At 40.9% G+C, this 14,137-nt stretch overlaps 1 protein-coding gene across 11 annotated transcripts in view; it reads left to right on the top strand.

Annotated features, from left to right (window-relative positions):
- The window catches only part of FTO (FTO alpha-ketoglutarate dependent dioxygenase), a 332,418-nt gene that overhangs the window by 210,356 nt on the left and 107,925 nt on the right, over nt 1-14,137 (top strand). Inside the window, exon 9 of one of the 11 annotated variants that reach the window (XM_065567026.1) lies at nt 7,125-11,758. The exons of the other annotated variants lie outside the window; for them this stretch is intronic. Coding sequence (XP_065423098.1) covers nt 7,125-7,149 — 25 coding nt within the window. The 3' untranslated portion in view covers nt 7,150-11,758. Of the gene's footprint in view, nt 1-7,124; nt 11,759-14,137 lie in introns of those variants that run through there. 11 annotated transcript variants of the gene reach the window in all.

Here is a 14,137-nt window from a genome sequence, read left to right as displayed (position 1 = left end):
CAAGTACTGTAGTGCAATCTCTTTACCATGAAAGTTGAACTTACAAATGTAGAATTATGTACAAAAAAAAACCTGCATTCAAAAATAAAACAATTTACAATTTTAGAGCCTGCAAGTCCACTCAGTCCTATTTCTTGTTCAGCCAATTGCTCAGACAAACAAGTTTGTTTACAATTGCAGGAGATAATGCTTCCTGCTTCTTGTTTACAGTGTCACCTGAAAGTGAGAACAGGCGTTCTCATGGCACTGTTGTAGCTGGCATCACAAGATATTTATGTGCCAGATGTGCTAAAGATTCATATGTCCCTTCATACTTCAACCACCATTCCAGGGGACATGCGTCCATGCTGATGATGAGTTCTGCTCGATAGCAATCCAAAGCAGTGCAGACCAACGCATGCTCATTTTCATGATCAGAGTCAGATGTCACCAGCAGAAGGTTGGTTTTCTTTTTTGGTGGTTCAGGTTCTGTAGTTTCCGCATCGGAGTGTTGCTCTTTTAAAACTTCTAAAAGCATGCTCCATACCTCATTCCTCTCAGATGGAAGGTACTTCAGATTCTTAAACCTTGGGTTGAGTGCTGTAGCTATGTTTAGAAATCTCACATTGGTACCTTCTTTGCATTTTGTCAGATGTGCAGTGAAAGTGTTCTTAAAATGAACAACAAGTGCTGCATCATCACCCGAGATTGCCGTAACATGAAATATATGGCAGAATGCCAGTAAAACATAGCAGGGGACATACAATGAAAGAGTTTAGTCAAAAATTAAATTAATGCATTATTTTTTTTAATGAGCGTCATCAGCATGGAAACATATCCTTTGGAATGATGGCCGAAGCATGAAGAGGAATATGAATGTTTAGCATATCTGGCGTGTAAATACCTTGCAATGCCGGCTACAAAAGTTTGTCTTAGCGATTGGTTGAACAAGAAATAGGACTGAGTGGACTTGTAGTTTTACATTTTTTTTTTTTTTTAGTGCAGTTATGTCACAAAAAAAAATCTACATTTGTAAGTTGCACTTTTACAACAAAGAGATTGCACTACAGTATTTGTATGAGGTGAATTGAAAAATATTATTTATTTTGTTTATCATTTTTACAGTGCAAATATTTGGAATAAAAATAATATACACTTTGATTTCAATTACAACACAGAATACAATATATATGAAAGTGTAGAAAAATATCCAAAATATTTAATAAATTTCAATTGGTATTCTATTGTTTAACAGTGCGATTAAAACTGCAATTAATCGCTATTAATTTTTTTAATCATGATTTATTTTTTTGAGTCAATCATGTGAGTTAACTGTGATTAGTTGACAGCCCTAATTGTAACAAATGTTAAAGTGACATTCGTGAAATTTAAAAAAAATTAGTGCAAGATTTCACCAAATGTCTCCATTTCCCATAGAAAAGAATCATGTATTTTTGTGATCGCAAAACCTTGAATCTGCACGGACCAACTTGTCATTGTGCTCTCAGATTCCCAACTGCATGTGCAGTTACCCAGTCTGTGCATCCAAATGCAAGGTTTTGGCATGTCATGGATGTGTGCGTGTGTTTGTGACCATGTCCAGCCTTTGATATCTTAGCCCTGTGTGTTAAATTTAATCTCGATGTTTGTTAGAGGGTTTTTTCTTTCAAACTAAGAGAATGAGACCAAGCCCAATGAAGTCAATAGGGAATCTTTCCATTGAGCTCAGTGGGTTTTGGATTAGACCCATAAAATTTAGTTTTACTGGACATACAGTATTTGCATAGTGAAAGATGGAAATGAATATGGTACTCTTTTAAAGGCTGGACTCCTCTGATAAAAATAAAAAAACCCTATGCTCTGATTTCACTCTTAGGACTTGAGTCCTGAGTCTAGCTCAGAGAGGCCTACCTAAAACTAGAATCAAGCTGACTGTATTGCATTGCTATTCTAATTTCCAATTTGGGATTTTGCTACATAATCTCTACTACAGTGTATCTAATCTTCATGAAACCCAAAGTCTTCATATAAACTTTATGGATTTTCCTCCATGTGTCTTTGCTAAACTGAGATGTGTCTTCTGGCTGAGCTGTAGAGACATTAAATTACTGAGTAAATCAATACAGCGTTGTAATGTCACTGTATCTTTTTCAAAGACCAGCTCAAATTTTGTATGCCATAGCTTTGATCCTTTTCATTTAATTCTAAGTACACTTGTTATTATAGTAACTGTTGTTTGTATGTTATTTTAGCTTTTTACTTAAGTAGCTATTTAGCAATTTAAATGAAAATGTAATTAGCTTGCATCTGTTTTACATGCATGTAATACCACGCAGATGTATACTTCTATTAAAGCCATATTTTCTTTTTGGCAAAAAGATACGAAAACAAAATTGTACCAATCATGCGATACATCTTTTTTTTTTTTTAAAACACAAAATTAGTATACACAAAATGTATGTTGTGATGGTAACAACACTCTATATTTCGGGGGGAGACAAAGTGAAAAGCTAAAATAAGAGGATTGGTGTATCATTTAGTTGCACAGTTAGTTGCTCTCAGTTACACTAGTGTAAATCCAGAGGCACTCCATTGAAGTTAGTTATGATTAATTACAAAATTCATCATCCTTAATAACCCTTCTCTTTATGAGCTAAATACTGTTCTCTGGAATTCCACTGAAGTCTATAGAATCCCCCTGGATTTATACCAGTGTAAATAACAATAATATTTGGCTGTTAGTAGTTAAATTACTGAAAATGGAAATTTTTCTGTCTATTGTCCTGATGTTACAAGGTACTGACTGCCCTCAACTAACTTTAAAGGAAATGAGGAAGGATGTTCTTGCATTTGATGTCATGAACAGGGACACAGAAGCTCTGTGTTCAGTTCCCCGCTCTGCCACAGACTTCCTCTGTGACCTTGGGGAATCACTAAATCTCTGTGTGAATCAGTTCTTCATCTGTACAACCAGGATAATATTTCATTTCTTCCATCCTTCATCTGACTTTTCTATTTAGATTGTAAGCTCTTTAGGACTGTGTCTTACTATGTGTGGATACAATGCCAAGCACAATGGGGCTATGGTCACTCGGCAGCTCACTGAAGACGCTGGGTATCTTATAGGACAGGTCCCTTTATCTGTCTCTGGAATATCCAGTTTATCTGTTTGAACAAACTAACAATGACCTAAAAATGCTAACAGTTAAGATGTTTATTCAATAATATATTACACTGCACTTCATACTGGTAAATAATACTCTGAAACCTGCATTAGTAAGATAAGGCAACTCTGATTTATTTGTTTATTTCATTTATTTTGAATGTATACTCACATAATTTCTTCTACATGGAACAAGTGAATACTTTAATAACTTGCTATTGTTTCTGTACATGTCAGTATTCAACTCTCTGCCTATTCAGAGAATAATTTTAAAGGAAGCTTTTTCTTGTATTTCTTTCTTGTGCATATGTAAGGCGCCAATCCTGCAGCTGCATGTGTAAGTAAGTGAGGCTGCATACAGGCACATGGTTGTGCCCATCTCATGGAGCTGCAGGGGCAGAATCTAAATGTGAGTTTTCCCCCATTATTTCGTTATTAAATAGTTTAGGGCCAAATCTTGCTGCCCTTCAGTGGGAGTTTTGCCTGAGTGAGGACTACAAGGTTTGCCCCTGAAGATTGTTTAAACTCTCCACTTAATGTAAGGGCAAAAGGAGACCACAAAAGGTCAGTTTTATGGGATTGTTTCTCATTACAGTGGTGCCTGGTAGCCCTGTTATACAAAGTTTGTATTTCAGGAGTTTATAATACAGTGACTCCTTGAGAGCCATTAAGACCTATTGAAGCAATTCCCATGTAATCCGATGAGACATTTTTCTTTTATCTTTTTTTTTTTTAAATAATCAACATTATAATGCAGAGAGAATGAAATACAGAAAAGTTTATTAAAATAATGTAAGGAAGGGATTGAAAGCTGAGACACTGGGTTGTAGCCTGACCTTTCTGCATAGAAATGTGTGCCGGGGTGGGGGCGGGGGAAACACACACCTTGAATGATCCAGTGCTTTTCCATTTGCGGAGATCCATGGCATGCTCCCCTCATGCAGGCAGAGGCAGACCGATTGGCCTCTAGCTCTTGTGTTAGACTAAGATTGGTGGCTATGTATTTTTAAAATGTTTGGGTCTTAATCATGTGTGTGTAGCACAAAGCCACATGCTTGCACTGGAAACATGACTCAGTTTCTGGGCTACCACTGCTTATCAGTGTGTGTTAGTTCTCTGTGACCTCTCCGATGGTAGTCACAGAATAGGTTGGCAAATTATATTAAGGATAACTCAGTATTAAGTTACATTGCAACTGGCCATATGATTTACACTGGCTTTAGGTAGGAGCATGCTGTATACAGTGGCTACTTCCTACCCCTGCCCACAGAATGGCTTGCACAGAGTTGGGAGATAAAGCTACTGTTAGCTACATGGTGATGGCAAGCATAATTCTTACCTACTTTGCCTTCTAAACTGTTTCCCATTTCAACATAATTTTTCCAGTTACTGCTCAATTGCTCCCTTCCGCTCTTGGCAACAGAATGGAACATAGTGCATATTGTCCACAACTTGTCCTTTTGTGCTTAGGTATTGCAACACTTGTAGTAAATAAAGTCACTCTGGTGCATTGAGGTGGGTTAAGGTTTCAGCCTTAACTTGGATTTTCGTGGCTTTTGATCAGTTAAGCCACACCCTTTACATTTTAACACATTTTGGGCATTTTTAAAAAACTTTTGTGGTATAAATAAAGCTGTTAGACATGCTTCAGGGTGGTGTGGGAGGGCAAGGGGGGAAAGAACCCAGCTACCCGATTAATCACAGTTATTAAAATGCTTATGTAGCATGTAACATCTTTGCATTTGTGTTATGACAGCTCTCTTTGTTGATGAGGTAAATGAGTATCTGTTAGAGCTGCCAAAGTCAGGAAAGAGCCTGTGAAACCTGGACACAATATCAGATCATGTTTCACCAACAGAACAAGATTGATTTATTGTGTTACATCAGGGTTAGATGGACCTAGTACTGCTTCACCACATGCTATTTCATTCCCTTGTCTATTAAGTATGCAAGTACAAACAGCTTTAACACAGTTCTTTACCTAGAAACAAGCCTGGGGCTTCATCCAAATACTTGTAACATATGAAAATTGAGCTGCTTTGAACTTGTATGTTTTTGATAACTGCTTGGTATGCTTCCTGGAGGATCACCTGTAGGCTTTTCTTTCCAAATCCTAATCCCTTTGATTAAGTGCCAGGACAGATAGCTCTCATTGAATAACTCCAGTCTCATAATTCTTCACTCATTCAGAGTTGAAAGGGAACTGCTCGAGCTTCAGTAGGTAAATCCTCAGATTTAGTTAAAGTAAGTCAAACACTTAGAACAAAACAATTTCAGTTTATAAAATAGGGTTCAGATGAGCTACTGAATGTTTACATACCACTTGCTGCCAGAAGCTGTAGGATGAAAAAACAAAACAATTTTTTTAGCAAGTAGGATTAGGAGAAGGAAAACTTTGAGAAGCAGAAGTTTAAAAGACAACTTGGCATGGAAATTTAAGCCTAAGTGTAGGAACATAGTTATTTTACTTGACTGTTCTTGTTCTCTTTTCTACAAAATCAGGCTTTAGTGCTGAGCTAAACATTCCATCCCCTCTCCAATCTCTTCTCCCTCCCCCCCTGCCCCACTCCCCAAATAACTACCACAATATGGAGGAAGGGAAAACATCCTTGTTCTTTTTATCTTTACAAATGTGCCTGCTGGGGACTAATGTAAACCAGCTCAAGATGTTTCTATTTAAAACAGTTTGCAGCATCAGAGGGTGGTGGGGAATTAAAAATAAAGTGACATGCTGGCTGTTTGTCTTCTAAGAATACTGTTATAGCTGATATTTTCATGGATTTCTAATACATATATGCATGCACACCATTTTGGAAGTTAGTCAAATTGCCCGTTGTCATACTTAATGAAATGTCTTCCTTTATAGAGCATTCACTGTACATACACCCACCAGATGAGAATGTTTCTGACGTGAAGAATATTGGTTCAGATTAATTCTGATGCAGTAGCAAATAGAGCAGTCTAGTTAGATAAATCACAATAATCGCACAAAACTAATTCAGATGATGCACATTTTTGTGGCTGCTTTCATCCTGAAGGATCTCAAAGCTCTATGAATCCTCATCCTGAAAAATAGTGCAAAGCCCCAGGATGCAGGCTCTGGTTGTAGGAAAATGCAAGCGGATGTCGCATAGGGTTACCATATTTAGCAAATAAAAAAAGAGGACCCTCCACGGGCCCTGGCCCCGCCCATTTCCCCACCACCAGCCCCACCCCAACTCCGCCCCTTCCCGCCCCAACTCCTCCCTACCTCCGCCCCCTCCTCCCTCCCACTCCCAGCTACGCGGAAAGGGCTGCCCAAGCGCTACCGGCTTCGGGCAGCCCCCATGCCTCCGGACCCTGCACCGCCGGAGCCCGGGAGGAGAAGTGCCCAGCCGGCGGCTGGGGTCCGGAGGCAAGGGGACTGCCTGAAGCCCATAGCGCTCGGGCAGCTCGGCTCTTAAACAGAGCCGAAGAGTCCGGGGAGGAACAGAGCCGCCGCGGGAGGGGAAGTGCCCGGCCGGCATTTTCCCGGACATGTTCAGCTTTTTGGCAATTCCCCCCGGATGGGGTTTGATTGTCGAAAAGCCGGACATGTCCGGGAAAAACCGGACGTATGGTAACCCTAATGTCGCAGAACTGGAGAATAAAAGTTTTTAGTCTCAGCATGATGTATCTGGGTAAGGTGTCCATCTAGCTGAGCTGTGGACACTAAAACGTGGCACAGAGGAACTAGCAGACACAGTCCACATACAAAGGGTTTTGATTCTACTGGCCACAGCTGTTGTCGCTTGCCTGATCCAAAGCCCACTGGAGTAAATGGGAATCTTTCATTTGACTAATCAGGCACTTAATGGCCTTTGGTAGATCCATTCTCTAAGCTTCCATGTGTAACTGATCTGAGGGCACAAAATGCATTTGCTGAGTTCTGTTCCCTCACTCTTCTATATTGCCTAGCATGGCAGCAGGAATGTGTAATTTCTGCAACTTTTTGGACCTACAGACTTGTGCTGGCTGATTGGAGATAAGGCCCAACTGCTAACGTGAATGGAAATCTGACAGCAGTTTACAGCATACAAACAGTATTGTCAGCCCCAGGTGTTCAGAAATCATGAGTGAGTTTACCCTTAAAATCGTGTTTTATTAAAAAAAAATGGTTCTTTTTATTTTACTTCTGGTTTTTGAGTCTTACACGTAGGTCACTTTTCCAAGCTTTTCTCGGCAGCTGTGTGCTTTTACTTTTTTAAAAATATAGACTGAGATTTTCATATCATAACATGACTTCAGGAGCTGGGGATTTCAGAAAAACACCAAATATCAGAGTCTCACAATAAAATTGGCTTCTCTGACACATTAACGCTGCACAACAGTTAAGGCAGACTGAAAAAGAAGAGTGTTCAACTCGAACTGCAGAGGGGACGTTTATAGGCGGAATGCCATGGACAAGCTGGAACTTTGCAAGGATCTCAGAGCCACTACCCCTACTGGTGCAAAAAGTGCTTCAAGGTATTAGATGCTACAGATTATCAGGGCATCAGCCTTGCATCTCATCCAAAAGATGTTATCTCCAGCAGAACAACCCCCCGTCACACTAAGGCTGGTCTTCACTATGGGGAGATCGACACTGCTGCAATCAATGCAGCAGGGATAGATTTAGTGGGTCTAGTGAAGACCCGCTAAATCGATGGCAGAGCACTCCTCAGTCAACCCTGGTACTCCAGTTCCCTGAGAAGATTAAGGTAAATCGACAGGAAAGCGTCTCCCATTGACGCAGCGCAGTGAAAACACTGTGGTAAATCGAGCTAGGCTACGTCAACTCCAGCTACGTTACTCACGTAGCTAGAGTAGCGTAACTTAGGTCAACTTACCCCCGTAGTGAAGACAAGCCCTTCATCAGTGCCTCTCTTTGAGTCAGCAACACCAGTCACTTGCTCTAGAAACCAAACTCAAATGTCATCTGTCCATATACTAAGTGGGTTTGATTTGGCTAAGCTTCTGATATTGGAGAAGATCTCAGTCCTGATTTATGATTGGATTCCTTGACTAGCTTGACAAATGAACCCAGTAGATCTTCAGATTCCCATAGTTAATGACAACTTGAGGGTTCTTCCTGTTAATAAGGTAATAACAACAGTAGCTCTGGCCAAATAAACTTGGAGGCGGGAGGCTGAAGGCTGCATGTTATTACCTCATTAACAAGAAACTCCATTAAGTTATTATTACTGTGTAATGTGTTCTTTGTCTTATCACCTCTGTGCTCTGATCAGCTCGGATATTTAATGAAATAGTACTAAATTAAAAGAAATTACAGATAGCTAATCAAGACTATACATAAAATGAAGAAAACAAAAGGGTTTTACATGTGAACATATGCAAAATAGCAAGAGATTCAGCATGTTCTTAACACAAAAGCTTTGGAATGAAAGCAAAAGTTTATGACTCATTTTATTATAACTGTAAATCTGAAAGCATAGCTATAGTTTTTAATTTTTATTTTGCCTCTGTAACTATTTTTATACTCTTTTTATTGCTGGCTGGACCAAGGTTTAAAATAACCTCTACTGGGAGCCTATGCCCCATTAGTCTTTTGTAATAAAATGTGAACCAGGCTAAACTAAAACACGTAGCCATAAGAGCAATTAAGAGTGATTTTTTGCAGATAACTGCTAACATGAAATACAATTGCTATTTTTATTAAAGGATTTAGGAAAAGCAGCACAACAATTTATAACAAAATAGCAGGTTATTTTACATTTTTCGTTTCTGCCTCTCACTCTGCCTAGCTCTCCTACCAGGCCCCTGAAATAGTCAACTCCTGCTTTTAAAATGTGCATCATGTTACCATAAACTTCCATCTCTGTTTTATGTGTGGAATGTTATGATGTCACATAAGAAAGTGTTTCTCCCCAAAAAGCATTATTTCTGAATGAAAATCTGGTTGATGTTTTATAAGAGAGATAAAAAGTAAAGCTGTGCTTTGTGCTTCAATAATGGCAGGATTTGTAGGACATAGACATAATCTACAGGGCAATTGTCTGAGCACAAAGCATAGCATCTCATTATCTCATAGTTTCTTAAAAACTATAAACACAGTTGACAGATGTTTCTCTAATAGTATAATAATAGCTTCTTTGTGATTATTAGATTAAGCTTGTAATAACTTAGGAGGAGTGCTGGAGCTTTGTATTTATTATATCTGGAAATAGAATCCGCTGTGTTAAACTTGGACAGGCTGCAGTTATTTTTATGTTTGAAGCATTAAGGAAGACTTCTTTTAAAATTAACTTTTTATTATGATTTAAACAAAGCACAGCATGGACATATCACTTCATACTCCTGTTACCTGCAAATGAAAAATGCACACTTGGGGATCATCATTTAATATGGGGGAAAGGAAGAAATGACCAAAATCTTCTTTCACGCTTGAGAGTGTGAAGGTTGCCATGACTGTAACGTGTGGTGTTCGCTTTGCTTATCAAGACCCAAATTTTCTAAGAGGCCTGAAACTGCCTTCTAAGTTTCTACAGAGACAAATCAGTTAGTTAGAGGCAATATCTTAAACAGGCCATTTGTACCTCAAAATGTGACTGTTGGGACCTGAAAAAGCTTGGGGCAGCAAAAGCTTGGCTATACAAACTTAGGAATGTTTTATCTAAGCTTTGAGCTAATATAGTTACATTTCTCAAATAAACTCTGATCTTGTGCTAGTAAATATGAGGAAGTGTTTGAGAAACAATGATGTAGTATTGGGGACTGTGTCTTTAAGCCGTGAGCTTCCCAGGCAGACAGTTAGGGCAGGACGCCATGAAGTTCTTGTTATGCACAGCCAGTTGGAACTGGACACAGAATAAATATTTCTTGCAGGCACATTAAGTACTGAGTGATCACTGGACACCATGTAATATACTATGTCTTTAAGGGTACCACTAGACTAAGGGCTGTATTGTAGCTTTAGGAACCACTGACACAAGGAGGGAGTGTGGAGGGCCACAGCAATGAGCCAGCGGCTGGAGGCATTCAGTGTGTGCAGGACAGAAGCAGACAGAATGTCTCCTTGAGCGCAGGGGTAGCAAACACTGGCCTTGTCAAGACTAGGAAAGACTATAACTCAAATTGCTAAAATTGACCTTAAGTGACACTACAGAAAGAGCGCAAGTTGGGCTTAGCTAGTTTGTGTTACCTAATCCTGACCTAAACTCAACCTTTTTCCTAGTGTGGAAGCCAAGAGAGCAGCAGCTGCATACGCCCGTTGTAAGGGCGCAGTGTATATTACCTCACTGATAGGCCCAGGTTGCCAACGTTTCTAGAATAGATATGGGGCATTACCCTGCCCATCCACACCCTGATGCTGCTGACAATGCTAACAGTCCTTCTTGATACATAACAACTCCAGAGCTCTCGGGAGGACCATACATTGCACAAAAGGGTGTGCTCCCCTGCAGTAAAGCTCACCAGATGTTAGATGCAGGGCAGGAGTAGCGCAGGGCAGGAGTCCTAGCAGCACTCATCCTTATATTCAGACAGCAAAAACCAACCTCATTATGGCTGCCTCTTGCACGTCCGCACAGTTGTGCAGGAGCAGCCATAATTTGGTCCAAATTCTCCATTTTATTTCCAAATGCTGTTGACTGGCAAGGAATATATTTCAGATTAAAAACAAAGCAGTTAAGCAAAAATAGGAAGTTAGAAAGGGCTAAAAGTCTGCAGAAATTCCAGTTATTCCATTAGAATCTTTCAAATGGTCTGTATGGGTTTCTGCATTTCTCTCTTGTAGAGCACCAGTAAGCCCAGGGGAAAGTGCTCCAATAGGACTATTGGCCTGTTCCAAAATCTAGTTGCAAACTGGAACCCGTAACACCCATTTTAAAATGGAATTTCTACTAGGGTGAGTATTGCCTACAGCATTAAGGGCCATGTTTTTTTAAAAAGCCTAGTTTTGCACCTGCAATCAAATGTAGGTGCAAATGATAGAATGTCGGACAACAAAATACCTGATTTTTGCGGCAATATTTGTAAATGTCATTATGCCTAAGCTCTAATTTTGTACCTGCAGTTTTGTTTCAGCAATGAATTCTGGGCTCAGATTGGCTGGCTCCCAAATTAGAGGCTGGCTGAATCCTCTTTGAAAATCTGGCCCTATATATATGTAAATAGAAACAAATTATAACTGCTGCAGCAGATAAACACCGAGTCAGCAATATCCTCTAGCTGTGTAACCACAGCCATCTCTAGCCAGAGTTACACCCCATGTTTGGGATGCGCTTAGTCACAATGTGAAGTGTGAGGTTGCAGTCACCTTGCACACTGCCAGCTGGACATGCCCTCCCCGGGGGCCCTGCAATAGGGTCTACACCAGCCCCTGCTGGCATATATCCTGTAGTAAATTTTGCCTCTGGCATTTCGTTAGAGACTGGTAAAATTTCAAGATAAGCTATGTAGCTATGAAATAAATCTTTCTCTGGAAACTTGTACAGTAGCTATTGGCATAAGAATCTAGCCTTCACTTAAAATAAGAAGCATATTACAATCACTACCCGTGTCATTCAGAAATCATTATGTGGATTTATACAGTGATTCATATTCTAGAGAAAAGGAGTTCTGGGATTGGATTTCTTTTAGCTTAGCCCACTTCAGAAATGTAGCAAAATCTTTTACATTTTTTTTTTAAGTACAAAGTTTTAAGTGTAAAACAATGTGTAGAACTCTGGTGCATAAATCCACATTACAAATAATGGTATTTGTGTTCATAACTCATCCGGCACAGCTTTGAAATGTACCCCTGAAATAACAAGTGGCCAGAAGGCTGAAATAGATGGCATTTGATGATAGAAGGGATGCATTTTCAAAATGTTCATAGACCAGTAAGTCTACCCCAGATCAGCCTCCAGAAGAGACCCGCCCCCCGAGGGCCAGAGTGGCCAGCTGACAGCCTCTGACCACTCAATAGACTGTTAGAGGCATCTATCCAGTCTCCAGAATAGTGGTGGAGGAAAGGATGATTTTTAACACTAAGTGGGGGTGTATGTACATAGGGTCCTGTAAGTGGTGTCACATTTGAATAACTACATGAACCAAAAGAACCATGCCAGTGCCATCCCCAGCATACTGAATCTTGATGCATTTAAGTCATGTAATCCACACAAAGTGAGCACAACCATATAAAACTGAAGAAACAAATATTCATTCTGGCAGCATTATATGGGAGCATTAATTTACTGTGCTATGCAGAGCCATACCTTGGGTACGACGAATCAGGGTGACTACCCCGAGCCCTGTGCTTTGGGAGGCCCCACAGGAGGTGGGTGGGGAGGTGAGGCGGGAGCCTGGCAGGTGAGTGGGGTGAAAAGGCGAACAGGGAGGCAAGCGAGAGGCAAGCCTCCCCCTCTCCCCAGCGCCTCCTGCTCGCCAGCGGGCCCCGCCGATCAGCACCTCCCCCTCCCTCTCAGCGCCTACTGTGGATCAGATGTTTTGCGGCGTCCAGAGGCGCTGGACGGAACTGGGTGGGGAAGAGGCAGGGCAGAACTGGGCAGGGAAGAGGCAGGGGTGGGGCCTTCGGTGAAGGGGTGGAGTGGGGGTAGGGCCTGGGCAGAGACGGGGGGAGCACCCCCGGCTGATTAGAAACTCAGCGCTTATGTCCTCCCCCCCCCCCGCCCCAGGATTGTCCCATGCAATCGCCAAAATTATGTGTTGGGTATCTCAGCTGCTGCTTTGTGCTTTGAGGGAAGCGCTCACATGGGTGGCATAATAACTATATGATACAATTTTCTGTTTTCATTTTAAGAGTTACTTTAAAAAAACCCAAACAAATCTGCTTTTCTAGAATAGTGAATGGGAATTATTTTGTACGGTGACCAACAGTTTTGCTCAGCTCCTCCCTCTGAGACAGCTGTGGCCAGTTCTCAAGAATCTTCATGTTGTTTGGGCTTTTTTTTTTTTTAACATGTCATCTTTTGGCATGCCATTCAGACCAGTGAGAGGTTGTGTCACTGCTTGCCCTGTAGCTGTAGGTGCTTTAAATGCTCTGCTGCTGTGGCTCAGACACCAACAGCCAGCAGACAAGCATTTGGTTCCCTGAGTGTCTGTATGCTGTGCAGCCCTAGTTCAGCACTCTGACCCCAGCAGCCCACTGACAACACAACAGCCCCACGTTGGTCTCCACCAGCCCTAGTTACTATTTGCAGGATGACCCCAAAACAACCCCACTCCCAGATTTCTCCAAAACCATCTACTCTGAAGTGGAGCACTCAGAGAATTCATAAGGTTCGTTGCTCCTTAAAAGAGATAAAAGCACAGCTTTTTACTTTAACTGGGATTAACAATCGCTTCAATTCAAGCTCAGCGCTGGGTTGGTTTAGATTAAAAGTAAAACAAGTGTATTAACAAAAAGAGAGAGGTATTACATGAGTTCAGGTGTAAGGGTTAAAGACACAGTGGTGACAAGCAAATAAGAGGAAAGTATGTGTTGTAGTGGCTAAGACTTAACTCAGTAAGGTACAGCCTTGGCTCAAGGTAGATTTCTTACAGTATTTTTCTTTCTAGACTTGGCTGACTTTTCCTCAATCAGGACCTTCCACAGAAGTACAAGAGGCTGGGTTCCCTTGTCTTCTTGGGTGAAAGATTGTTGCCTAAGCAGATTTCTCACCTATATTCAGTTCCCAGAAATGTCAGCCTCCTTAGTTGAAGGATCCATCCTTCTTAGCTTGGCCCTTTGTGTCTGCCCAGTGATGGATTCTAAGATGGCTTCTTCTCTCTCCTTATAGCTTCCCAAACTCACTGTTTTGTCCTCTGTCTCAGGATGACCACATGCTGTTTTTCCCTTCCTGTGACTTCCCATCCTGCTGCTGATTCGTACGTACATCAGGTTTCCATGTTTTGATTCCACAATGCTACCTTCCCGCCTGTCTGGGAGAAAACCTATTTCTCCTTGTGTTTGGTGACAGACTTCAAAGCATAATATTAGTGTGAATCCATATTTCCTCATGTAGTACTAATACATAAATTTCACAGTGATCTGTC

Source organism: Chrysemys picta, chromosome 14 (genome assembly GCF_011386835.1).
Source record: "Chrysemys picta bellii isolate R12L10 chromosome 14, ASM1138683v2, whole genome shotgun sequence".
NCBI lineage: Eukaryota > Metazoa > Chordata > Testudines > Emydidae > Chrysemys > Chrysemys picta.
Note: the sequence above shows the minus strand (reverse complement) of the source record. Positions and strands in the feature narration are given on the sequence as shown.